The sequence below is a fragment of the Urtica dioica genome, chromosome 11 (genome assembly GCF_054948205.1).
Source record: "Urtica dioica subsp. dioica isolate 48M chromosome 11, U.dioica_male_clone48M_v1_H2, whole genome shotgun sequence".
NCBI classification, from domain to species: domain Eukaryota; kingdom Viridiplantae; phylum Streptophyta; class Magnoliopsida; order Rosales; family Urticaceae; genus Urtica; species Urtica dioica.
In genome coordinates this window covers 13,871,885-13,898,008 of record NC_142766.1, presented here as the reverse complement: position 1 = coordinate 13,898,008, position 26,124 = coordinate 13,871,885, and the positions used below count along the sequence as shown (strand labels likewise).

Below are 26,124 nucleotides of genomic sequence, written 5' to 3'. Positions count from 1 at the left end.
AGAGAGAATTCCGCTGCCGGGGTTCGAACCCGGATCATTATGTAGTAAAGCTGTTAAACTGTTTTATTTATATTAACAAATTGGTACGCAATGGAAACGACAAAAATGTAAGTTATTGGAACTTTTTTTTTTTTTAATAGAACGGATTTTCCATTAAAATTGAATAAAAAAACTCATCAATACATGAGAAAAACACATTAATACAAGGGTCACCAAGACCTAAGTCGAAGTGAATCTAACACTAAGTTCCGGTAAAAGTACGTTATGTGCAAACTTCCGAAGAATTACAAGCACAAATAGAGCACACAAGAGGCTCGTTCAAAAACCCAAAAATTAGCGATGGAAAAATCCAACCAACCTCGGTCCGATGATCACGAATAAGATGGCTCTTCAACCTGCATAGATCAAAACCTAACAGGAAATCCACTACGGGAGATGAGACTACGGCTAATCCAAGTCCAAAACAAACCAGACAGAAAAATAAACAAGTTTCACACACAGACTAAAACTGAAATTAAAAAGAAAATCTAACATCAAAATCAGAGTCCAACACACGAGATTCAACACCGAACCGATGGGAGGATGCTGACCACGAGGAGCCACGTAGCACTGTTGTTGCCGAAGAGCCATGTAGCACCACTGTTGCTGAGGATCCGAGCCCTTCCGTAGTCGTCGAGGCACCGAGTCGCCCTGTTGTCGTCGAGGAAGGAGTTGCACCACCGTCGATGGGGAGCGAAGCCCCAATCACCGTCGAGGCTCCAAGGCGCACCGTTGACGACGCAGGGGAAACAAGCCGCATGGGCGTCGCCGAGGGAACGAGGCTCCATTGACGAGAAACGGAGCCGCCATGCCTCAGCCTCCGAGAACCCGCACCACAAAACCAAGCAACAGAAAGGTGGAGCATAACTCCCATCGTCCAGGATCGACGCCGCAAAGAGCCCAATCGCAGCCAAATCCCCAACACGAGCGGCGGAGAAGAACTACCGTCGTCGGAGATTGAGACCACAAACAGCCACCCAAAGACAGAAGCCCGAGGAGAGCGTCGGAGGGACGGATGCGAGCCCGTGAGGCGCCGACCAAGGCGAAGAGGAACGTCCGAGCAAGGACCCAAAAGATGCAGAGAAGATCTGAAAAAAACAAGCAAAAATCTGAAAAAAAAAAAAAAAAAAAAAAAAAAAAAGAAGAAGAAAAACTTTGTAAGCTCCCTCCAGGTCGGAACACACCACCGCAGCGGCGGCCGGGTCCCGGAGGGGCGACGGCGGCGCCTCTAAAAACTAGGGTTTGCTGGTTTTTTTTTTTTTTTTTTTAAAGAGAGAGAAAAGAGTCCGTGTTTTTAAGTTATTGGAACTAATGGTTGACACTTTAATATTATTACGGAAATGGCAAGTTATGCATATCATACAAACGTTTGTTTGATCACATTAACTACTAAAATTAAATTATTTTTGCACACTCTAGCAAATAGTTGAATTTAGACATACAAATTTCAATCCAGCTAATATTTTAGAAATTAACCAGCTATTTTTATCAACTTCATAAATAACTGTGAATGTGATAGTCAACACGATTCTACTCTACCTCTCGATCCAGTCTACTATCACAAAACAAATTAATTCTCATAGCGCCTCCACTACGTCACATCCAAAAGTTAAATATCTCACTTAAACTGATTTGATTTTACTGAAGCTTGATGATCGCTTTGGATCGACAAATCGTATCGAAAGGCTGTTTAGATGCGACTCGATTAGTCGAATCCAAAATGACCCGTATTTAAAGATCATATGTGTCGCAGTGCCCTATTATCAATCATGATAAGAAGTTCAGTTTAAGTAATTATAATCTCATCTTTTTTTTTTTTTTGCTCAAAATTATAATCTCACTTCAATATACTTGTCCCACATTTCACTTTACCCATGCTTTATTTTGAGGGATGTCTCAATTCTTGAGCTTAATTAACAATAATATAGGAAATATGTAACATTCGACCCTGAAATAATAGAGCATGAAAATAGGATTTCCTTAAACCGCAAATATGAAATAAAGATGATAAAATAAAGAATAAAAAAATAAAAATAAAAACCTTGCAAAAGATGAAGCATAATGGATGAAACAATGCAAAAACATGGCAACATCACATATTATATGGATATACCTCTTCATCAATGCAGGTATTCTTTGGCGGAGACCTGAACAACGTTATATTTTATTATTTTTAAATAAACAAATAATTAGGTAACTAGTGATATTTATACTTTCACATTACTATATAACTATTTTTTCGTAATTACTAGATAAATGGTCAGAAACATGGCATGACATTCTTAGTTTGTTATTTCATAATTTAAATAAAAAAAGGTGGAATACTTACGTTAATTTACACATGTAAATACATAAAAATAAATATTAAAATCGATGTTTCTAGAATCTTTAGCAAGAAAAAAGTGGGCGTGAAACTCGTAGCGAGTTTTGTTAACATAAAAGAAATAAAAAATAAATAAATCATAGCAAGTCAAAGAAACATCGAACCCCGTATTTGGACCTCATCGGCTTTCAATGAATTCGAATAAAAACCTCAAATAAAAATTCAATTTATGTGATTTACTATTTTGCAAAGTAGCAATTTGATGCTGGAGTTGAAGGTTGGGTTTTTGCTGTCGTAATTTGACGGTGAGAGTTGGAGAACAGATTGCATTTATCTTTTTTAATAATGGTTTTGATATATGATTTATTTGACTAATAAATAAAATTATTATTATATCTTCCAATATATAGTCCTGTGTAAAGTGTAGCAAAATGTTGAAGATTACAAATACAAATTTAAGGGTGAAAAAAAAAAAAGAATTACGAATTTAGGTGACAAACGATTAAAAAAAAAAAAACAGGGACCAAAAGGGATCAATATTAATTTGTGTAAAAAACGAAACGTACAAAATTAAAAAGAGATTTCCGCTGCCGGGGTTCGAACCCGGATTATTCCAATCGCAATTTTTTGTGCTATAACTTCTTGGACTAATTGTTGACACTTCAATAATATTCCGAAAATGGAAAATGACACACATTACATACTCTGTAAGTTTAACCTTTTATTTTTTAAAATATCGAGTTTGCATCATTTGTTTAATTAAAATGACGAAATTATATCTTAAAATAAATAATTATGTCACAAATATTTCTTATAGTGATTTATCATTAATGTTGACTCTGATATTTTTATATAAACCTCATCATATCCTTATTCAGTAGCTCATTATAGCCCTATATGTAATTTATGAGATTTGTTAATAACTAGCTTGTAGTTAGAGGTGATATTAAAATAGTAGCCAATCTATTAGTTTATTTAGCTAAATAGCCAATATTACACGTAGTACCAAAAATGCCCCTTTCTCTAACTTCACCCCCCATTTTTTCTCTGCCCGATCTCGCTGGAGATCTCTGTCGGTGGCGGAGCACCAACACGACCACCCGATCTGGATGATCGCCATCGCGGGGCTTCAGCAATCGGTCATAAACTCCATCGCCGTCTTCCTTGGCGATCACCGAGTTTAGCTCCTCGCAGATCAGCTCGAACGACGATTTCCCCATTCTGAACGATTTTCTGAAATTCCTCTTCTGGAAAGTCCGGTCCGTTGCACTAGTCCCACCACGCTTTCGATCGATCCTTCACCCACAGCCTCCGCTGATCAACCGCCGATCCATCGCCGGGCTTAGCTTTCTCCGGCGGCGCCGCCGCAGCAGCGGCGACTGCTGTCCTGGACCGCTTCCGTTTCGCGCGGAGGAAATCATCGATCGGTCTCGGCGTCTTCAGAGACGGAGATGGAGAAGTGTTCCATGGCGGCTTTCGTCTTCTCAGCGCGAGTCCGGTCGAGTCTGGATTTTTCCTCCGCCGAGTCGCTGCGGAGATCGTCGGAGTCGCGATTCTCCTGGTCTTCCGTCGCCGCCGCAGCAGAATTACGACCGCGCGCCGGCGGATATCGGCAGAGGCGACGGCTCCGGTGAGATCTCGGCGGCGACGGAGGAGAGCGAGGTGGTTAAGATGATCTTACACACTTTCGACGATGGAACTCGCGACCGTCCATACGGTCACTGCTTTGTTGCTGGGATCAAGAAATACCCAGCCAAGGTGGTTCGTCGCGACTCGGCGAAGAAGACGGCTAAGAAATCTAGGTTAAGGCTTTCGTGAAGATCGTTAACTACCAGCACATCATGCCCACGTGCTACACGCTCGGACGGTCAAGGGAGGTTAAGGGACCTGAACCACTTTTGAAATTATATATAGAATTTTTTGTGAAAAATAGAATTTTCTTTTGATATGAGAAAATATATAGAATTTTTTGATATGAGAAAATATATAGAATTTTTTGTGAAAAATAGAATTGTAATGTTGCGTATATCGTAGGTATTTCGTTCTAAATAAAATCGGATTTACTGTTATATTTACCATAGAAACGAATGATTTATTCAATGGTTAATATGATTTACTGTCGGATTAATTGTCCTCGATTGTTCACGGAAATAATTAGTAAATCGTATTTACTGTTAGATTAACTAGTCATATTTACCATAGAAACGAATGATTTACTCAATGGTTAATATGATTTATTGTCGGATTGTTAGCCCTCGATTGTTCACGGAAATAATTAGTAAATCGTATTTACTTTTAGATTAACCAAGTCCTCATCTCTGATATTTTTCCTGTTAGATTAACTACAAAATGTTACGGTAAATAAAATTTACTTTTGTTCTTGTTACGGTAAATAATATTTACTGTTGTTCTTATTACGGTAAATAAAATTTATTGTTTTCTTGTTATGGTAAATAATATTTACTATTGTTCTTGTTATGGTAAATAAGATTTACTATTATTCTTGTTATGACAAATAAGATTTAATATAGTTTTTGTTATTGTTAATTAGATTTACTAATTTTTTTGTTATAGTTAATATTTTTACTATGATAGTTAATAATATTGACCTAAGGGTATAATTGGAATATTGGAATGTTGTCATGATAAATTGGCTATTTTCCTAAATATGTTAATAGTTTGGCTATAATTTTAAAGTAGGGGTGTCATTTTGGTTAGTTCTTTAGCCGGCCCGTAATTTATTGTAAAAAATAAACAAATAAAAATAACGATCTCTAAAATATCGTGGAGAGCACATGCAAAGGAAATGATAAAAATCGACATTCAAAAATCATTAATCACTGATTCGAGCGTGAAATCCAGGAATCAAAATCTCCGTTTGAGAGGTATGTATATCGCATTCCTGAGTTCTTGGAAGAGAAAGCGAAGAACAACAGGAAGAAGATTTGAAAAACTGAAAAAGATTTTATTGAACTGAAAGAAAGAATGAACAAAACAGTATATAAACCTTCTCAGTTGATTTTACATCCACGTAGGCAATCAGACTGTGAGACATAAAAAACTACAAGTCGTTTCAAGATAAACGACAACAACTTAATACTCCTAATTAATCTTAATACTCCCCCTCAAAGACGGCGCGTAGACATTGCGAAGAGCCATCTTGCCCAGAAGAGAATTCAGACTCGGAGACGCTAATGGTTTTGTGAAGATGTCAGCAACTTGCAGAGCAGAACGAACACCCATGAGCTTCAAGACTCCATTTTTCAGCTGATCCCTGATAAAATGGCAGTCAATACTTCTATGTGCTTCGTTCGCTCACGAAAGGTTGGGTTTGACGCAATATGGACGGCCGCTTGGTTATCACAGAACAATAAGGTCGTCTGCGTCTGTGTGATACTGAGATCACGCAAAAGCTGTTGAAGCCACAACAATTCGCTTGTTGCTGCTCCCATGGCGCGATACTCGGACTCTGCTGAAGACCGAGATACTGTAGCCTGTTTCTTAGACTTCCATGAAACAAGTGAGTCACCAATAAACACGCAGTAACCAGTGATCGACCTCCTAGTATCCGGACAGTTCCCCCAGTCCGCATCCGAGAAGGCACGAAGCTGCAGGGAAGAAGATGCGGAGTAGAACAGACCAAGCGCAGGCTGACTTTTCAGATAACGCAGGCGATGATGACAAGCTTGTTGGTGTGGTACACGTGGCGCTGAGATGAACTGGCTCAGCTGATGAACGGCAAACGTGATGTCCGGCCTAGTGATGGTCAAGTAGAGTAATCGACCTACCATGCGCCTGTAAGCAGTAATCGACCTATCATCCAGTAAGTCACCATCAAAACTGTTGAGGACAGTTTTGGGATCCATGGGCGTCTTAGCAGGCTTGCACTCTAAGAGACCCTCATCATTGAGGATGTTGAGTGCATATTGTCTCTGAGTGATGAGTATCCCTTGCTTTGACCTTGCAACTTCTAAACCTAGGAAGTACCTGAGTACACCTAGGTCTTTAACCTTGAAGTTGGCCCGGAGATGATCTTTGACCAAGTCGATGACGCTATGACTGGGACCGACAATGACTATATCATCAACATATAGGACAATGGCCACAAACGTGTTACCACTGCCTCTTGTGAAAAGGGAATAGTCGGCTTTCGATTGAGAGAATCCAAAAGCCATCAATACTTCAGTAAACTTCAGATTCCACCGTCTCGAAGCTTGCTTGAGACCGTAGATGGATTTGTGGAGGCGGCAAACAAGTTTGCTAGACTCCCCCTGAGCAGAAAGTCCGGGTGGCAGAGCCATATAGACTTCCTCCTCCAAGTCTCCATTGAGGAACGCGTTGTTCACGTCCATTTGGGCTAGGTGCCACTGCTGTGAAGCTGCTACAGCCAGGAGGGTTTTGACTGTGACAAGCTTGGCCACTGGAGAGAAGGTCTCGGTGTAGTCCAGGCCCTCTTGTTGGGTATATCCTTTAGCTACTAAACGCGCTTTTCTCCGAGCCAGAGTCCCATCAGAATGGAACTTATTTTTGTAAAGCCATCTGCAGCCAATCGCTTTCTTGTCTGCGGGAAGAGGCACCAAGGTCCAAGTGTTGTTAGCTCGCATAGCATCCAGCTCCTCATCCATAGAAGCCCTCCACTCTTCATGTTTGACTGCCTGATGGTAGTGTTCTGGTTCAAAACAAGTAGAGACAGACAAAACAAAAGTTTTAAAAGAAGGACTTAAATTGTCATAGCTTAAAACATGACTAAGAAGATGAGGCGAGGTGATGTTGGGACGGGAACACGCAGTCATTGCATCAATGAGGGCACAGTGATAGTCTTGGAGGTATGAAGGTGTTTTGTGGGGCCTTGACGAGCGTCTGAGTTCAACATCAGTGTCATCTGACTCATGTGATTGCAGCTCTGTGTCATCTGACTCTTGAATGTCATCTAACTCATGTGATTGCAACTCTGTATCCGTAGGGTACTGAGTGAATTCTTCCCTATGAATGTTAGTTCGAATAGGGGTGGCATCATCAAAATGATTGTCAGTAGATGAACTAAGGTTAGGGGGAACAACAGTGTCAAAAACAGCAAGATTGGAGCTGTTAAGGTTAGTATTTGCATCATGATAAGGGAAAATCAACTCATGAAATATGACATCTCTAGAAATAAAAATTTCATGAGTGTTGAGATCAAGAAGCTTGTAACCTTTGATTCCATTGGGATAACCAATGAAAACGCATTTTCGAGCTCTAGGCTCAAATTTTGATCTGTGGCCTTTAAGGGTGGAGGCAAAGGCCAAACACCCAAAAACCTTGAGATTGTGGTAATCAACCTGTTGATTGAACAAAAGGGAATATGGCGCCTTGTTGTCTAAGTTCTTAGCAGGCGTTCTGTTAATTAAATAGGCTGCAGTAAGGATGCACTCAGACCAATAACCAATGGGTAAATTGGATTGAAATAAAAGGGCACGAGCAACATTAAGAAGATGCTGATGTTTCCTCTCCACCACAGCGTTTTGTTGTGGGGTCTCAACACAGGAAAACTGATGCACAATACCTTTAGAAGCAAACAAATCAACAAATAACAATTCCTTTGCATTATCAGACCTAAAACACTTCACAGGATTATCAAATTGTTTTTCAACCATAGCAATAAAATTTGGAATAATCCTGGTGACATCAGACTTAGCTTTTAACAAAAAAACCCAAGTAAAACGACTGTGATCATCAACAATGGTGAGGAAGAACCTGTGTCCATTATGAGAAATGGTGTGAAAAGGTCCTCATACATCAACATGAATGAGATCAAACACTTTATTGCATTTGTGTTCAGAAATGGAAAAATGCAATCTGTGTTGTTTTGCCAAAGGACAAACATTACAGGGATCTGATATAGAGGGTAAAGAATTAAACCGGAGGACATCCTTGAGCAAGATGATCTTCTTGAGTGATGGGTGACCCAGGCGGCTGTGCCAGACCTTAGCCGAGACTGTGTTGACTCGTGCTTCAACACCTTCTTGCTTGTTGGTCAGCACATATAGGTCATTCACCTTCTTACCCCTGCCAATCATCTTCTCCTTGGAAGAATCCTGTATAACAAAGCTTTTGTTATTGATGGATACAAATAAATCGCTGTTTTCAGTTAGCGCACTCACTGACAACAGATTGAATCTAAAATTTGGAACAAACAAGACTTGGCGCAAGATAAGGTTAGAGTTTACTTCAACGTCTCCAAAGAAATGGACAGGAATGATACTGTTGTTAGGTAGGGTAACCGACGATCTAGCTGTATAGGTCAGAGATTTGAACATGGACCTTTGACTACAGATGTGTTTTGTAGCACCCGAGTCTAAAACCCATGTTCTACTGAAAATGCTAGAAGAGTTCAATGTTTCAACAGAACAACAAAAACCTGTATTGAATGAGGCGAGATTTGCCTATGCAGTGGATCTTTCATGTGGAGACGAATTGTTGGAACTGGTGAGCTTGTTTGAGAGCAGCTCAATGAGCTGGTGACACTGATCATCTGTCAGGGCATTGATGGAGCCACTTCGATTTTCTGATTTGCCTTCTCCCGCGCTTGATTGATTCTTGGACTTCGGTGTGTATCCTGGCGGATATCCATGAATCCTAAAACACTTATCCACGGTGTGTCCAAGAATCTTACAGTGCGTGCAGTAGGGCCGATCTTTCTTGTTGGCTTTCTTGGCGTTGGAGTCATCTTTCACAGCCATGGCCATCATGTTGGATTGATCTGTGTGCTGTGAATTTATGCCAACCTCTCGATGGTTTTCCTCTTGGGTGATAAGAGAAAACACCTTGTTAATTGGCGGGATAGGATCCATGAGAAGCACTTGGCTCCTAGTGTTGGCGAGAGTGTCGTTCAATCCCATGAGAAAGATCATGACGTAGACATTTTCATTGAAGGCAGCCAGGTTCTTGATCGCTCCACACGTACATTTTCCGCAAGAGCAGCTAGGCTTGAAACTTTGAAATTCCTCCCATAGTGCTTTGATGCGAGTGAAGTAAGCCGTGACCGATCTCGAATCCTGCACGGTGTTGACCAATTCGCGAAGCGTCTTGAAGATCCTTGGTCCGTTGCGAGGTTCGAAGCGTTCTTGAAGATCCTTCCAAATGGCGGCCGCGGAATCCCCAAATTGGATGCTCGAAGCGATATCTTTAGTCACAGAGTTGAGGATCCATGAGACGACGATATTGTTACACCTATTCCACGAGTTGAATCTTGCATCTTCTGGCGGAGGTTTCCGATGCGTTCCGTCAACAAATCCCAACTTGTTCTTGACGCTGAGAGCGATTAGCATCGATCGACTCCAACCAGGATAGTTGTCGCCGGTGAGTAATTGTGGAACGAGAACAGCACCTGGATTATCGCCGTGATGTAGGTAAAAAGGATTTTCCACCGGATCGACGATCTGCTCTGTTTTCGCAACAATCCCTGAATGTTCTTGGTTCGATTCCATGGTCGCTTATCGAAAAAAAACGATCTGGATCGAAGAGTCAAGAGAAAAGAGTGATCAAGCAGCGGAAAAAGATTGCTCTGATACCATATCGCATTCCTGAGTTCTTGGAAGAGAAAGCGAAGAACAACAGGAAGAAGATTTGAAAAACTGAAAAACATTTTATTGAACTGAAAGAAAGAACGAACGAACAAAACAGTATATAAACCTTCTCAGCTGATTTTACATCCACGTAGGCAATCAGACTGTGAGACATAAAAAACTACAAGTCGTTTCAAGATAAACGACAACAACTTAATACTCCTAATCTTAATAATGTACGAATTTATTAGTCTATTTTGATTTAATTCAATTTGAAAATTGGGGATCGGGGGTTGTTTTTTATTTTTATTTTTAAATAAATTGCATATGGGGGGCTATAAGGCGTGAATGAATAACTGTAAAATGGGGTTTACATATAAATATCAGAGTCAACATTAATAAACAAAAAATCAATAAAGTGATGATTTGAAGCACAGTTATTTATTTTGCGGTATAATTTTGTCTTTTTAAATAAACGAAATGTACAAACTCGACATTTTTGAAAATCAAATGTTAAACTCGACATTTCACTTAAACACATATATGTGCGTTATTTTCTAAAAAAAAATAAAATAACATGGACCAATATTTAAAGGCATGCAAAATTAATTAGTCTGAGAGTGAACTTGTAACAGAAGATTTCCGATGCTGGGGTTCGAACCCGGATTATTCAAATCGCAATTCTTTATACTACAGCAGATTTAGTTGTTAACATTGTTAAAGTTAATTATTTATATTAAACAATTAGAATGCAATAAAAACGAGTAACACAAGGTTTGACTTCCCGCGGAAACCGACCAACAACCGCCTTACCGAAGAGGACTGGTACCGGTTCGCTAGTAACCGTTTCTGTTCCAATTTATCGAGGCTTTCCGATAGTTTTCAGTACTTTCTATTGGTTTTCAATGTTTTTCCGGTGGTTTTCGTTCGTCGCAGCTTTTTTTTGTCAACTTTCCTTGATTTTCGGTAGGTAAGTTTCGGGGGTTTCTCAAATTTTGAGGTTTTTACATTTTTTTTTATAATTTTTTATTTTAAACCATGATTTTAAGGGTTTTAGTAATGAATATGAGTTTATTGGTTGTTTTGTATGAATTTCTATGTATTTTTAAGTTTAATCCGAATTAAAATGTTGATTTTTAATCCAAATCTGAGTTTTTTTTTTTATGTTGTAGATGATGAATATGATGATTATGATGTTCTTGAGTGGAAGCTCTTGAGATGAATAAGATGCTTATGCTGTTTAATGAGATGATGTTCTTGAGTTGAATATGATGATTTGATGATTTGTGATGATGAATTGATATCATGTATTCGTTGTATGAACTATGAAGTATGAACTATGAAAAATATGTTTATTTTTGTAAAATATTTGTCTGAATACCTATCGGTTTTCTACAGTTTTTGCCGATTTTTTCTACGATAAGCGGTTTCATGCTGGTACCGATTTTTTTTTTTTTGTCTGAATACCCCTCAGTTTTCCCTCCAGTAAATGGTTCATCTCCAAAATTGAAGTCCCGGTATGATAACGGTAACGGTAAGCTGAACCTTGCAAACAATGTATCTTATTGGAAGTAATTGTTGACACTCTTATATTATTACGGAAATGGAAATATTATGCATACCATCCAACAAGCATCTAAATATTTATTGCAAAAATACATTTTCGCGTAAACAATTATGCTTTTTGATATTTACAAAACCGTTTATGAAAATCTGTCTATTGTTTTATGGTTCTTTAATTTCATTAACTATTTAAAACTTTCGATATTTTAAAAAAGGTCCATTAGATAAATAACTATTTTTATAGTTTGATATTATTAAACAATCAACGTTTTGTAAATCTTAGATAAATAACTACTTTCATATATTTACATACGTAAATCTTAGGTAAATAGACATTTCTATTTATTAAGTCACGTCATCTTTATAACTATTTATCTAAAATTTACGAAACGTTGATTATATAGCAATTTCAAACGTTTTAATATAATATTTACCTAATTTTTAAGAGATTTGTAAGTACTAGGCCACTTTAAACATGTGATTTTGGATCTAGCCTATGTTTGACAATTTTTAGGGATATAGCCAAATGGCTTATGTGGCAATAATTAAGGTATGATTTGCCCTTATTTATTAACAAATTCGTCACTTTCTCTCTCCTATTTTTTTTTCAAATAATTTTTTTGCATCAAAACTTCAAAAAATCGTATCTATCTCATACGAACTTGAAATTGAGTGATTTCAGATCCTACAAATTCGTGGCGTCGAGATTTTCAAAAATAGACCATTGTGTTTGATGAAAAATTATATTTAATGCATCATAGTTACGTTTCCATTTATTTTTTTGATACTTTAAAAAATTTCCAGTTATTTTTATATTTAAGGTAGTAACGTGATTTTTCTACATCTATGGTATTAAACATGATTTTTCATCAAACACAATGGATCTATTTTTGAAGATCTCGGCGTCACGAATCCGTAGGATTTGAAATCACTCAATTTCGAGTTCATATGAGATATATATGGTTTTTTAAAGTTTTTATGTAAAAAAAAAAAAGTGTAGGAAAAAGTAAGAGAGAGAAAGTGACGAATTTGTTAATAAATAAGGGTAAATCAGACCTTAATTATTGCCACATAAGTCTATTGGTTATTTCCCTAAAAGTTGTGAAACATAGGCTAAAAACAAATTTCATAGTTTCATTTTGGCTATTTCGCTACAATACCCAATTTTTAAACACTTGATTTTCCTTGAAAATAAAGGGAGGTTGAGCCCAAATAAAATAATGAAAAAAAATGGGCTAGCCCAGCCAGAATTACATCGTCTTCTCGCATCGACCATTAAAAGTTTAGCGTGCCGGTGTGGAGATCTCAAAAACGAACACTTTTTTCTTCCATGTCAAAGGTAAAATTGGACTCCTTTGCAAGTGCAACCAAGGAATGATTTATGATTTTTTTTTTTTTTCATTTGTATGCTCTTGTTTCGTGTAAGTGAATTCGATCACTTTTCTGGCTCCGAGGTTTTTATTTTTCATCTGTCTCGACTTTGTTTAATCATTCCACATTCGATCATTTGCGCTTTGAGTTCTGGTCTGCCGTCACTTTTTTGTATGTAAATTTTACTTTGTCACCTAAATAAAAAAAAATAAAAAATAAAAATATCCCGCTAGAGCATTCTTCACTGATTCGAGCTCTTGTTAATCTTTTTTTTTTTTTTTTTAGGTGTAACAAAATGGAAAACCGTTGGTTCAATGGTAGACATGAACAAGCCATGAAGGATCAGGTATACTCTCTCTCTTTTTTTCTTTTCGTTTTTTTGTCATTTCAAATTATGGGTTTTGTCAAGGAAAGGACACTTTTTGGGTTACCTGACTAAGTTGGTTTGTGTATAGGAATCAATCATCGAAGATCTAGCCGGCGAGTTTCGGTTGCCCATCAACCACAGACCGACCGAGAACGTCGATTTAGAACACGTTGAACGGGCTTCGATGGACACGCAGTTGAATTCCTCGAATGTCGGGTATCGCCTTCTTCAGAAGATGGGCTGGAAAGGCAAAGGTCTAGGGAAGGACGAGCAAGGTACTATAATTATTGGGCTAGAACACATCATTCAATTAGCCTCTTACATTTTGAGCAAAGATTCAGTCTTTGACCTGTTTCCACGTTGATCATGTAGGGATTATCGAGCCGATAAGATCAGGGATTAGAGACGCGAAGCTTGGTGTCGGGAAGCAAGAGGAGGACGACTATTTTACTTCCGAAGAAAATATCCAGCGAAGAAAGCTCGATGTGGAGCTTGAAGAGACCGAGGAAAACGTAAAGAAACGAGAGGTATGTTCATAATCTGCAAAAAAAAAAAAAAATGTATCGGGATGATAACTTATTTGAGTCTAGTAACAGAAGGCATATCATATGAATAGTATTTTTTTAGGAGAGAATTGTAGAAATGAATCCTCATAACGGACCATGGATTTTGGAACGTCTTGAGAAATTTGTGCAGTTTTTATTACCTGGCGGCTTTCCACTGCCTGCTTCGTGCACGTTATGAAAATCCAGGTCTTAGCAGAACGCGAGCAGAAGATTCAAACGGAGGTGAAGGAGATCCGAAAGGTGTTCTTCTGCGAGCTCTGCCACAAGCAGTACAAACTTGCCATGGAATTTGAGGCCCACCTTAGTTCCTACGACCACAATCACAGAAAGGTAAAGTGACTTCGAATTCAAATTCGAACAGTGTTAATCTTGTTTGAGTGTCACGAGGTTCCAATCGGTAATAGATTGTAGGAGTGACCTTGTTTAAGTATCCTTAATGTTTCCCCTCAAGACGTTGGTTATTTAAGCTTACTCTTCTTGAGTCAAATCTCGTTAATTTTTAATCGGATGCTTGTTTAAGTATCACAATGTTCCATCACGAAATCAATTGGCAATGGGAGCATTAAAGCATCAACTTATACGTGATGTTTCTTTCCGATGTTGGATCCTTACTAAATTTCCTTTTGATCCTGCCAAGGTATCTTATTTTACCAGAGTTTTATTTTATTTTATTTTATTGGCAGCGCTTCAAAGAGATGAGAGAAATGCACGGAGCAAGCAGCAAGGACGACCGCCAGAAACGAGAGCAGCAACGGCAAGAAAGGGAAATGGCTAAGCTTGCTCAAATGTTACAATCTAACTTGCTCTGCTCATTTCATTTTTTTTCTTTTTTTCCTTCTTCTTTTACGACATGGGTTCTTCTTGATTTTTATTTCCATTATACATTTCATATAAGCATTGCGTGTTCTAACCTAGGACATGACATAATAGTTAGTTTAAGGGTAACAGTAAAATGCTAGCCCATGAATAGATAGGATTGGAGTGGATGAAAAGGACATGAAAATAATGCTAGCCCATGCAAATTCTATTTTGTGTTACATTTGCCTAACCAAATTTGTTATGATTTTGTTTCTTCGAAACCAACTAGGGCTGATTCTCAGAAGCAGCAGCAGAAGCCTGAGGAGTCCGGTTTGACCCCGGTTTCAGCTGAACCGAAAAGTTCTTCGTCCGTACTTGCCGTTCAAGATCAACGAAAGGCTTTAAAATTCGGGTTTTCTTCGAAAGGCGGTTCTTCTAAGGTTAATCTTCAGTCCCTGCTAAAGCGTGTTTATTTACCTCTTGATCAACACCTCGTAACAATCAATATAAAATTCGCAAGTCTTCCAATTTCACATATACCGAATCATCTATGTTGACACAGATCTCAATCGGAAGTACTGCAAAGAAGCCAAAAAAGGTTGTTGCCTCAATCTTTGGCAACGACAGTGACGAAGAAAAGTGAACAAATGCGTGTTTTTTTTTACTCGGTGTGTCTATTAATACCTTAAAGTAGAGCTGGCTTGTATTTGACTGTTTTCCTGGTGTAAGTTGAATGCCAAATGTACCTGTGGTTCTCGGTACTAATTTCGAGTTTGAATGGCCAACTGAAAGGTTTTGCAAATTAGCCACTAGAGCTGGTTATGGCAGATATTTTTAAGTGCCACTGTTTTTAATATATGAAAGCTCGTTCTAGCGCATCATTTCTTGTGGGTGTGGTATTTCTAAAGAAAATCATTTCTCACTTGTATCTACATATCTTGACATGATAGCTTAAGATCCCCAAAATGGCATCTACAACATAATCTCCGGACATTATTTATACCAATAGAAGTTCTGTGACCAACATAAACGGTCACATTTATGCCATGGCATTAAGAGAAATCCCAAGCTAGTTATAACAAGTTTCCAAAGACCACATAGGGGAAGAAGCTGGTAAAAAGCAGTAAACTAATCTTAAGCAGCTTCAGCGAAGCCCACTTTGAGATCGCCGTAGTCGAACACCGTGTGATAAGCCCCCATAAACACATCTCCAAGAATCCTGCAACAACAGAACACCATTTCTTATCAGCCATGATGTGATCACATCAAACCACAATACAGTTTCTGTTTTTCAATGATATATATTTATATATACCAGAGAGGACCCCTCGGAGGAGGAACATCGAAAGCTGCGAACCCGCTGATGCAGACACTAGTGATTCCCGCTCCGGTCTTTAGAATGTACTGCGAAAGAAAGTAAAAGAAAAAAAAAAGATCCAAAATAGTATCGGCTTAAGATCATGAATTACTTTGCTCATTGTCATTGTCTGTGGGTGATTTCAGAGTCTAACCTGCTCGGGAGTGAGAAGGAAAGGCTTTCCAGCGATGGTGAGAGTGACGTTTGGCATGCTCGAGATGCGGTTGCAATTGATCACTGATTCTCCGGCTGGGCTCGGAAGGCTCTCGCAGATCTGTTGAGACACACACACACACACAGCTCACGGGTCATCATCAGACAAAAACAAGCGTTGAAAAGAGGATTCCAAAGTGGTATTAAAGGACACGCCTTGTTCACGTAGCTCAGAACTTTCTCTTTTGTTCCATTTTGTCTCATCTGATTCTGGAACCAAATAACTGCCATTTCGCAGACCGTGCACAGTGCCGGGTCTGCACGGGCTGAAACGCTCTCCTCTCGGTCTTTCTTCTCGACCACAGTTTCGATGCCGGTACTGTCAATTTGACGGTTTTCACTGAGTAAATAGCTTAATAAATCAAAGAGAACATTTCAGCCGGGCGAAAAACTTTTTCAAACCTTGTGTACTTGTCGTCGCCTGTGATCAAGCACACGCCAATCTGGGCGCAAATTTTGTTGGGCGCGACCTGAATTCGTGCCCGCAAAGCATTAGGATTTCAAGATATATTTTTTTTCCGGTCAAGAGAATAATTCAGAGAGAAACTCACCCCCGAAACGAGTAGATTCCACATCAGCTCTCCGTATTGCGAGACAATCAGTTTGCACTCTGTGCTCACCACTCCTTTTGCTCCGATTGCCTGGTTGATCTCCGCCACAATACTCTGCTTTGCAAATAGTGGGTTAAAGCTGCTCTACTTCCGATAATACCGACATTTTTTTCGTAAAGGACTTGCGAAGATACCGTTGGACCAGAGAGCAAGGATGTTCCCGAATCGACTATGGCAGCGCATCCGCCGGCACAAACACCTGAAATAGCCGACGATTATTAGTATCTGAAGCCCATTTTTTTCAGTTTCATTTAATAGACATTGATTCATCACCTGTTGACCGGTTCCCAATAAGAAGATCTCCCATCTCAATCTGAAAAACCATTGAAGAAAGAGAAGAAGTAAAAAAGTCACAGATCAGAGGGATTTTTCTGTTGATCCTTCAAGATAAAAATGGAAAATTATCGTGGCTGTTCCTTTGACTTACCTGCCAGTAGCCCTTTTTGGTGACTGGAGCGTAAGTGTGTTTCCCTTTGTAATGCTTTTCGTCAACGCCGCCGAAAACGATTTCTCCTCCGAACTCGGCTTTCGGATCGCGGTTGAGCCAGAATGAGAACACGTCTTCGCTCACGAGGTTTTGCTGAACCATGTTGTACCTTGCAGTACACTCCAAGAATAAATCCACTCTCTTCACAGCATGGTTATCAAAAGCTCTTTAAATAATGTTGGAACATACCAGATCGGAGTGACATTCGCAACCGAAATCTCCTGAAACCCAAGCCCAACTAGCCCGTCGAACTTGGCCAGCAAAAACGTGAGACTGCCTTCTTTTGTAGCCTCAATGAAGGCCTGATCTTTCACAACAATATCTCCAACTTGAACGTTGTCTTGGCTGACGAAACCAGATATCGATCCCGTCCCATACTTTATCTCACAAGGTTTTCCTGATTTACACATAATTTTTTTTTTCAACTCGTAGTTTCATAATAAAAAAAACTTAATAAAATCAGGGGTTCTTACCGATACTGGTGTACGTGGACGACTTGCTCGACTTGTACCGCGGGTGAAAATAGCACGCGAGCTACGTATAACAAAAAACATCATTTTAAATATAAGTTGAAAGGCCATTAATTGACGTTCCAGTTAGTCCGATGAACGAGTGACTCACGGAGAAGAGGCATTTCGAAGATGGGATCCAAAGATTGGCGCTTCCAGTGTCGAAAACGACGCTGAAGTTCTGAGGTGGCGATCCGATGCTGATCTCTCCGTAGTATTGGGCGCCCAAGTAGTTCTTCAGAGGGAGGACGATATCTTCGCCGGAGTTATCGCCGGAAAACCGAGCCTCTTCTCTCTTGAGCCTGGCGGTGTGAAGATCGAGGCTTCGCTTCTTCAAGTTGACTCTCTTCAGGCCATCCGAGGAAGCCGGAACGAGCGAACACGTCAAAGCCAACAAGTAAATGCCCACCAAAAGATACTTGTTCCACATGGTTTGGATTAGTTTAAATCCTGTTTTTAAAAAAATTATCAGTAATGAATGAATTGATGATAGTCTCAAGAAGAGACTGTATTTACAGACTGAGCCATGTGTAAATTCTACATGGTTGGAATAAGGAACAATCATCTCTTAAACTTCACTAAGAGGATAACAAATCACTACTCCTTCTTTCATAAAAAGATTTGAAGCTGCAAAAATATATCAGTGACCGAGAATGACTTAAAAAAAAAAAAATTCATTCTCGGTCACTGATATTTTTCGCGGCTTCAAATCTTTTTATGCCATACAAAAAAGACAAACAATAATGATCTGAGAATCAGAACATTTCAAGACATGGAAACTAAGCAAGAACGTTATAAGGCGAAGCTGACTAAACACTTAAAAACATGTGGATGAAATGAAAATCGCTACTATGTGCAGTGATGATGATGATCAACATGATCATGATAAACATATAATAACTTAACTCAAAACTGTAATAAGCTTACAATGCTTTTTGGTGAGAGAGTATGGAGCTAATGATTAAGAGCCTTAAAAAAGAGTATCTTCTATGATAGCCATGAGAAGTAGGAATGAATTACACTCAATACTCTTTGTTGTTTTCGGAAAAATAGACACGTACGTCTAAACCCTTGTCTACAATAAATTACATGTAGATGCTTTTAATTTTCTACATAATATTATAGGTGCTAGCGTATAGTTGAGTTTCGATTTTTAATGATTTACTAACACAGATATTTTTTTAATGATTTCTACATAAAAAGATATACTTTAAAAAGATTATCCAACAAATAATAAGCTCATGATTTTATTGCGTGATTTGTTATTAAATTAGGTTAAAATTTAATCAGATCAAATATTGTATTGTTATTCAATAAAAAAAAAAAATTAAAAAAAAATTACTTACCAACCCCAACAAAAATTAAAAACTTTGTGCACGTGGAACACGAAGAAGCAAGAAAAGTAGAACAACAAACAGTACGACAACGTTATTTATTTTCAATCACACAAAATTTTGAGAAGCTAACTAACTAGGCCCAGCAATCAATTCTTAGATGTTGTCAAATGGAAATTACCCAGAAGTTTCTCAAGTAAATGAAAGAAATAGACTCGAAGCTCCGAGATTTCTGTTTCTTTAAGCAGTACAATTCGTGAGAAAATAATCGATTTTTGGCATTATATTTATACATTATACACCAGTGTAATCGAGCATCGAGGGTTTTAATCGCCCGTGAAAACCTTTCTTGTCTTTTTTTTTTTTTTTTTTTGCATTTTAAGCACCTTAGTCTAGCAAATTATTTATTTCGTACATACATTTTATCTCCGTCTGTTAGAACGTAAGAGTTAGCATCAAAGGCGATGTAATTACCATGACGAAATTAACTGAAGTTATTATTTCTTGAAATACCGTATCACTGACTGAAGTATTTAAGTAGGTGAACATTGTTAATGAGATTTCTCGGATTACATTTATGGGACACGCGTCGGGATGCGAGCTTGCAACGTGTCTCGATCTCGTGTTGTGGGAGTCACGTTTCCTTGAATCTCGAAAGAGTGGTGAAGGCTTGCTTCCTCTTGAGAGTCCTTCGGATTGGTGATTATGTTCTTCTCGTCTTCTTTTCGGATTTTTCGTCTTCTCTTTGGATTCTTCTTTTATTCGTTCTCTTCTCTTGGTCTTGATTCATTCTTCTCTTTTCTCCGTCTTTGTCTTCTTAATTTTCTTGGTCTTTTCCGATCTTTTGAATGTTTTGAGAGCTTTTGTGAGTTTTTTGTTCCCTTGAAAATTCATTCTCCCTTTGGGGGGGTGGGGCGGGGGTATTTACAGGATTTTGAGTGTGGAAAGTTACGAAAACTTAGTCGGATGGATTCTCCGGTTTTGTGAGTTTTACCGGATGGATCATCCGGTTTTGTGGGTTCTACCGGAGGCATCCTCTAATTCTGGGGATTTCGGCGGAGGTGTCTTCCGGTTTTGTGGGTTCAAGCAGAGGAATCCTCTGGTTTTGATGGTCCTGGCGGAGGGGTCTTCCGGTTTTGCGGGTTATGACGGAAGAATCCTCAGGTTTTGGGAGTCCTGACTGAGAGATCCTCTGGTTTTGAATATTCTCCCGGAGTGATCTTTTGGTTTTGAACATTCTGATGGAGGGGTCCTCTGATTTTGTAGGTTCTGGTTAAGGAATTCTCTGGTGAGCAATTAATTATAATTAGTTTCATCTATAACATTAATAGACAAATTTATTAGAATTAGTTAGTTTCATGTAGAATAACAAAGTCATATGAACAATTTAAAATTAATGAGCTTCATCTATAATATGTCATATGATATATTTAATTAAAATTAGTGAACAAATCTATAATATTAATAAACAAATTTATTATTGGAATTAGTTAGTTTCATGTAGAAAAACAAAGTCATATGAACAATTTAAAATTGGGTCCAATGGCTATATAGCCATATGAAATGTTAGAAATTTTTAAATAGCCAACGTTTTGTTAATTTTTGGTAAATAGCAACGTAAATTTATTTACGCAGGGTAAATTTTTAGTAAATATGTGTAAATTACGTCATTTTTTTTGCTATTTATGAAACATATATGGCTATTTACGAAAAATTTACAAAACGTTGGCTAAAATACAAATACTTATGTTTTTGTGACTTATATCGCTAAATATATGTTTAAAATTTAGTATAAATTATACTATTGCTCATTCAACTATAACATGATAACGTTTCACCCATTGAATTATGAAATCTTACATGATAGACCTTGAAATCCTACATTGTAATAAACATATCCTTCTGTCAAGTTTTATTAATGGAAGTCTTTACTTGGATCACGTTTCAAGCACGTGAATTGATATTTGAGTGAAATTACATTAATACCCTTATTTAAACTTGCTAAAAACAAAAATTATGTGTTGTCATATATTTATTCCTTCATTTATTATTGATTTTATTACCCATGATGTTTAATATCATAGAGAAATATCCAATGGAGTTCTATTACTGGACTTAATCAAAATTCCAAATATTTTCCCATCAAATCCCTCATATTTTTTTTTTCATATGTTCGGTCTCCAATCCCTCAATCCCATTCTCATCAACCAAGTTCTTCAATAGAGCTTTAAATTTCCTCTTTCTCTATAGTGACGACCATGGTGAACCCAACCTTCTTGCCTCCTCCATACTCAAACTCGTTGTCCCCAAGTTTCCACTGCCATAACAAGAAAAACGTCATCGTCTTTGCTACTGAGAATTGACTATAAATCATGTCGTTCTCTTCACCAACGCCGACGGAATAGAATCAGAAGGCCTCATCATTTCTCTCACCGTCAATTCTCCCTCCCAAATTCTTTATGCTTAGTTATGTCGCCATCAAATTTTGAATTTTTTCATTTTCTGGTTTTTCTTGGTCGAAGACGGAGATAGATTGGATTCGCTAAAAGCTAACAATGGATTCATAAATTTTTTTTATTTGGGTGAATTGTAGATTGGAGAGATATATAGAGAGAGATGTGTGAATCAAATATGCTAAAAGCGAAATGCTGGATTTTCTTGGAAATAATATGTATGTGTGTGTTTGTGTATTTACCGATTTTTATAAATAAAAAAAAATTGTATGTGTGTGTTTATGCATATGTATACATATGTTTTTGTGTATTTCATGAAAACTTGGAGAGAGATATACTAATAAAAATATTTGATTATTAATTATTTATATATAACCAAAATAATAATAAAAACTAAAAAAAATAATGAAGAAAAAAATACTTCTTTACTTTTAATGGTTTCACACCGTGAAGAAGTAAATTTTAACAGAATGATTAAATTTGTTGCGATATAGAATTTCAAGGTCTGTCATGTACGATTTCAGAATTTAAGGGTTGAAACGTTATCAGAATCATAGTTGAAGGGGGTAATGGTGTAACTTATCCTAAAATTTATGAACTTCATCTATAATATGCCATATGATATATTTAATTAAAATCAGTGAACAAATCTATAACATTAATAAACAAATATATTAGAATTAGTTAGTTTCATGTAGAATAACAAAGTCATATGAACAATTTAAAATTTGATGAGCTTCATCTGTAATATGTCATATATTTAATTAAAATTAGGAGATTTGTTAGCATATAGCCGGTTTATAAATGGGAATTTAAAATACTAGCCAGACTATTATTTTATTTAGAGGAATAGCCCACGTTAGTTAGGATTCCCCAAAATATACCTACCCCCAATTCACAGTGACAAAGAACGCACCAAGAACAAGATCTCGATTACTTGACGTCTCCAAATGCAATTCTTCTCCGAGGACTTTCTCCGCCTCAGAAACTCCGAGTAAGAATCGGCATCGGATTTCCTCTCCCCGAGCTCCTTGACCTCCCTGATCACGCTCTCGACGCCGTGCCGGCCATGGAAGCTCTCCGCGATGGACTCTCACTGCCCGGGTTTCCCCGCCGGATTCTTCACCAAACAGAGCTTCGAACATGGCGTCTCTTTCTTCTTCGGCTTTGTTGCAAGGTCAGCTTCAACATCGCTCTCTGTTTCATCGACTCTCTCTGTCGACGAAGGTTTCTCTCCGAAACCCTAAATCAAACATCGGCGATTCAGAGAAGAAGAAGACTACCCGGCGCTGTGCCTCTCGTCTCTTTCGCCGTTCATCCTCGCCGGCCGAAACGATCCGTCGTCGCTCCTCGCGACGGCGATCAAGGCGGCGTCGCACCACGCCGCGGCGGCGATGGCGGTGATCTCGTGGATGCCGGCGGCGAAGTCGACGGATGAGGAGACGGCGGCAGCGCTGGCGCAGTGCAAGGATAGCTACGGCGGCGCATTGCTTTGAATTTTGATGATCTGCAAACCCTAACCAACCAACGCCTTTTTTCTGCGTTTGTTTGTTGTGCGTTCTCTTCTTTGCGTTTCTATATGTGTATATTTTTGTAAAATTATAGGTTTAACTGTAACATTACTGTGAATTTTTACTGTATTGTAAATTCGTAATTAGTATGATTCACTTTTTGCGTTTTCTAAAGTCCATTTTTTTTAAATGTGTAATGAAAATGAATTTACGCTATTGAATATGGATAGAGAGATTTCTCCCAATTACACGAGCATTGTCTAGAAAAAAAAAGTTGTTAAAATCATTAGCCAACCCATAATTTATATCGATCTAATTTTTTAAAGCAAGACAATAATTTATAAGGAATGATTTACTCAATGGTTAATATAATTTAGTGTCGGATTTATTGTCATCGATTGTTCACGGATATAATTAATAAATCGTATTTACTGATAGATTAACTAGTCCTCATCTTTGATATTTTTCTTGTTAGATTAACTAAAAAATGTTATGGTTAATCGTATTTACTATTGTTCTTGTTACGGTTAATCGTATTTACTATTGTTCTTGTTACGGTAAATAAGATTTATTATTGTTCTTGTTACGGTAAATAAGATTTACTATTGTTCTTGTTACGGTAAATAAGATTTATTATTGTTCTTGTTACGGTAAATAAGATTTACTTTTGTTCTTGTTACGGTAAATAAGATTTATTGTTTTCTTGTTACGGTAAATAAGATTTACTATTGTTCTTGTTACGGTAAATAAGATTTACTGTTATTCTTGTTACGGTTAATCGTATTTACTATTGTTCTTGTTATGGTAAATAAGATTTACTATTGTTCTTGTTACGGTAAATAAGATTTATTATTGTTCTTGTTACGGTAAATAAGATTTACTTTTGTTCTTGTTACGGTAAGTAAGATTTATTGTTTTCTTGTTACAATAAATAAGATTTACTATTATTCTTGTTACGGTAAATAAGATTTACTATTATTCTTGTTACGACAAATAAGATTTACTGTAGTTTTTGTTATTGTTAATTAGATTTACTAATTTTTTTTTTTTATGGATGATATTATTTACTATGATAGTTAATAATATTAATCTAAGGGTATTATTGAAATATTGAAATGTTGTCATGATAAATTGGCTATTTTCCTAAATATATAAATAGTTGGACTATAATTTTAAAGTAGGGTTGTTATTTTGGCTAATTGTTTAGCCGGCCCTAAAATTAGTGAACAAATCTATAACATTAATAAACAAATTTATATAATTAGTTAGTTTCATATAAAATAAAAAAGTGATATGAACAATTTAAAATTAATGAGTTTAATATATAATATGTCATATTATATATTTAATTAAAACTAGTGAGCAATTAATTAGAATTAAGAGCAAATTAGCAACGTAGCCATTTTGAAACATGGTTTTTAAGATCTAGCCCGCGTTTAGTAAATTTTGTAATCTAGCAATTTACTGAAATTTACGACTATGAAATATCGAATATACCCTTGTGTGGTTTAAATTAGTGAAAATAAAACAGTAGCCAATGTTTGAGTCCTACTAATAAGACAGTCAACAAAGTCATCGTAAATTGTGTCTAATCTGGGTTTATTTTCAAAATAACATAAATTAACCATACTATTATTAAAATTCTGAAAATCCAATAAAAAAAAACACAGCGGCGAGTTCAACGTCCGGGGGGTTCTCCACGACTCAAACGCTGGCGTCCTAATCAACCTGCAGTTTGTAAAATGTGGTTAATCTTGATTTCTTTTCAAAATAACAGAAATAAACATAAATTAACCATATTATTATTAAAATTCCAAAAATCCTAAAAACAAAAAAACACAGAGGCGAGTTCAACGTCTGGGAGGTTCTCCACGACTCCGACGCTGGCGTCCTGATCAACCCGCAGTTTGTAAAATGTGGTTAATCTGGATTTCTTTTCAAAATAACAGAAATAAACATATTTTAACCATAGTATTATTAAACATTTCAAAAATCTATAAAAACACACATCGGCGAGATCAACGACTGGGAGGTTATCAATGACTCCGACGCTGGCATCCTGATTAACTCGTCTGATTCGATCTAGAAGAGCTTCGACGAAATCGACGATGAGATCGAAGGGATGATTAGGTCCGATTGCTTATCTCATGTTTTTGAGGATCGTGGCTTTTCTCTAAAAAAAACAAAAACAAAAAAACAAAAAAACAAAAACAAAAAACCCTACATTACAGCTCTAACCTTTGTCTTCAATCTCAGCGCCACGCGCGACGCCGCCTTTGTCCACCACACGAATCTGCCGGAGTATCGCCGAGGACTCGTGGCGTATTAAAAATCTAAATAAATATCTAAGCATAATGTGAGATCTGTGGTCAGCTACATCACACGTGTTTAGCCCAAGTCAGAGCCACATCAGCAAGACAGTTAGAAATAACCGTCTCAGATATAGATATGCGCTATAAGTACTAGAAGGCTTAGACTTGGACGGTCATCAGATTCATTCGTGAGAAACAAACATAGAAAGAATAAGTGAGAGAATTACTTGTGAGAGTTTTCTAGAGAGAGAAGAACGAGATTGGGATCCCGGTTCTTAGGAAAACACTTAAGTGATTCTTGTATTGAGGAACGATCGGATTGTGATCGAACTCGGGGTTTTATTCTTTGGGGACTCAGTTTGTGTGTGGATTCTTGCGGGTAATTGTTTCTGAGCATAGTGGAGTTTGAGTTCTCGTGTCCTAGCTGGAGAAGGATCGTATTGATCCGAACCAGGATAAATCCTCGCGTCCATTTTCTTCTTTTTTGTTCTTGGCGCTCAATCACTCTAGATTGCTTGTGCAGGAAGTTATTTCTTTGTTTGTATTTTTGATCTGTTTAGCTGTGCGATTTCCAGTTTCCGTGTTGTTTACTCTAACACATAAAATAAACAAACCAGAAAAGCAAAGGAACCGCTTATGAAATTCAAAAAAAGATGAACACATAGAAGAAAATCGGCTATTCAATTCGATATTTACACAATAAAATTTATTCTTTGAAAAAAAAAATACATAACTGCCTATTTTACATGAGCTTGAATTTCATTTA

General features: G+C 37.4%; 3 protein-coding genes across 4 annotated transcripts; 1 reads left to right on the top strand and 2 right to left on the bottom strand.

The window, feature by feature from the left end:
• Positions 1-8,784: 8,784 nt before the first annotated feature.
• Positions 8,785-9,828, bottom strand: LOC149381443 (uncharacterized). Its single transcript, XM_089601351.1, has one exon. The coding sequence runs from the start codon at positions 9,826-9,828 to the stop codon at positions 8,785-8,787; it is 1,044 nt and encodes a 347-aa protein (XP_089457477.1).
• A 2,891-nt stretch (positions 9,829-12,719) lies between these two features.
• LOC149381442 (D111/G-patch domain-containing protein) lies at positions 12,720-15,409 on the top strand. The gene is made up of 8 exons (XM_089601961.1): positions 12,720-12,808; positions 13,126-13,186; positions 13,296-13,482; positions 13,580-13,734; positions 13,960-14,103; positions 14,457-14,560; positions 14,861-15,011; positions 15,134-15,409. The coding sequence occupies exons 2-8, from the start codon at positions 13,136-13,138 to the stop codon at positions 15,212-15,214; spliced, it is 873 nt and encodes a 290-aa protein (XP_089458087.1). The 5' UTR covers positions 12,720-12,808; positions 13,126-13,135; the 3' UTR covers positions 15,215-15,409.
• A 61-nt stretch (positions 15,410-15,470) lies between these two features.
• On the bottom strand, positions 15,471-18,823 carry LOC149381441 (aspartic proteinase-like). Of its 2 annotated transcripts, none has more exons than XM_089601959.1 (13): positions 18,676-18,823; positions 17,861-18,198; positions 17,713-17,773; positions 17,429-17,636; positions 17,180-17,348; positions 17,026-17,065; positions 16,887-16,951; positions 16,693-16,806; positions 16,544-16,611; positions 16,298-16,460; positions 16,083-16,202; positions 15,887-15,975; positions 15,471-15,790 (listed from the first exon to the last, which is right to left on the bottom strand). In XM_089601959.1, exons 2-13 carry the CDS (start codon positions 18,176-18,178, stop codon positions 15,706-15,708), a joined length of 1,500 nt encoding a protein of 499 aa, XP_089458085.1. In that variant the 5' UTR covers positions 18,179-18,198; positions 18,676-18,823; the 3' UTR covers positions 15,471-15,705. The 2 variants fall into 2 exon arrangements, with proteins under 2 accessions (XP_089458085.1, XP_089458086.1); XM_089601960.1 differs by having other exon boundaries at positions 18,655-18,733.
• Between the last annotated feature and the right edge of the window lie 7,301 nt (positions 18,824-26,124).

Coding starts and splice junctions, on each gene's coding strand:
- LOC149381443 (XM_089601351.1), bottom strand. CDS start 9,828: ATGGAATCGAACCAAGAACATTCAGGGATTGTTGCGAAAACAGAGCAG.
- LOC149381442 (XM_089601961.1), top strand. CDS start 13,136: ATGGAAAACCGTTGGTTCAATGGTAGACATGAACAAGCCATGAAGGAT. Junction 13,187..13,295: donor AACAAGCCATGAAGGATCAG/GTATACTCTCTC, acceptor GTTTGTGTATAG/GAATCAATCATCGAAGATCT. Junction 13,483..13,579: donor TCTAGGGAAGGACGAGCAAG/GTACTATAATTA, acceptor TTGATCATGTAG/GGATTATCGAGCCGATAAGA.
- LOC149381441 (XM_089601959.1), bottom strand. CDS start 18,178: ATGTGGAACAAGTATCTTTTGGTGGGCATTTACTTGTTGGCTTTGACG. Junction 17,637..17,712: donor GTCCACGTACACCAGTATCG/GTAAGAACCCCT, acceptor TGTGTAAATCAG/GAAAACCTTGTGAGATAAAG. Junction 15,976..16,082: donor TCCTTCTCACTCCCGAGCAG/GTTAGACTCTGA, acceptor TTTCTTTCGCAG/TACATTCTAAAGACCGGAGC.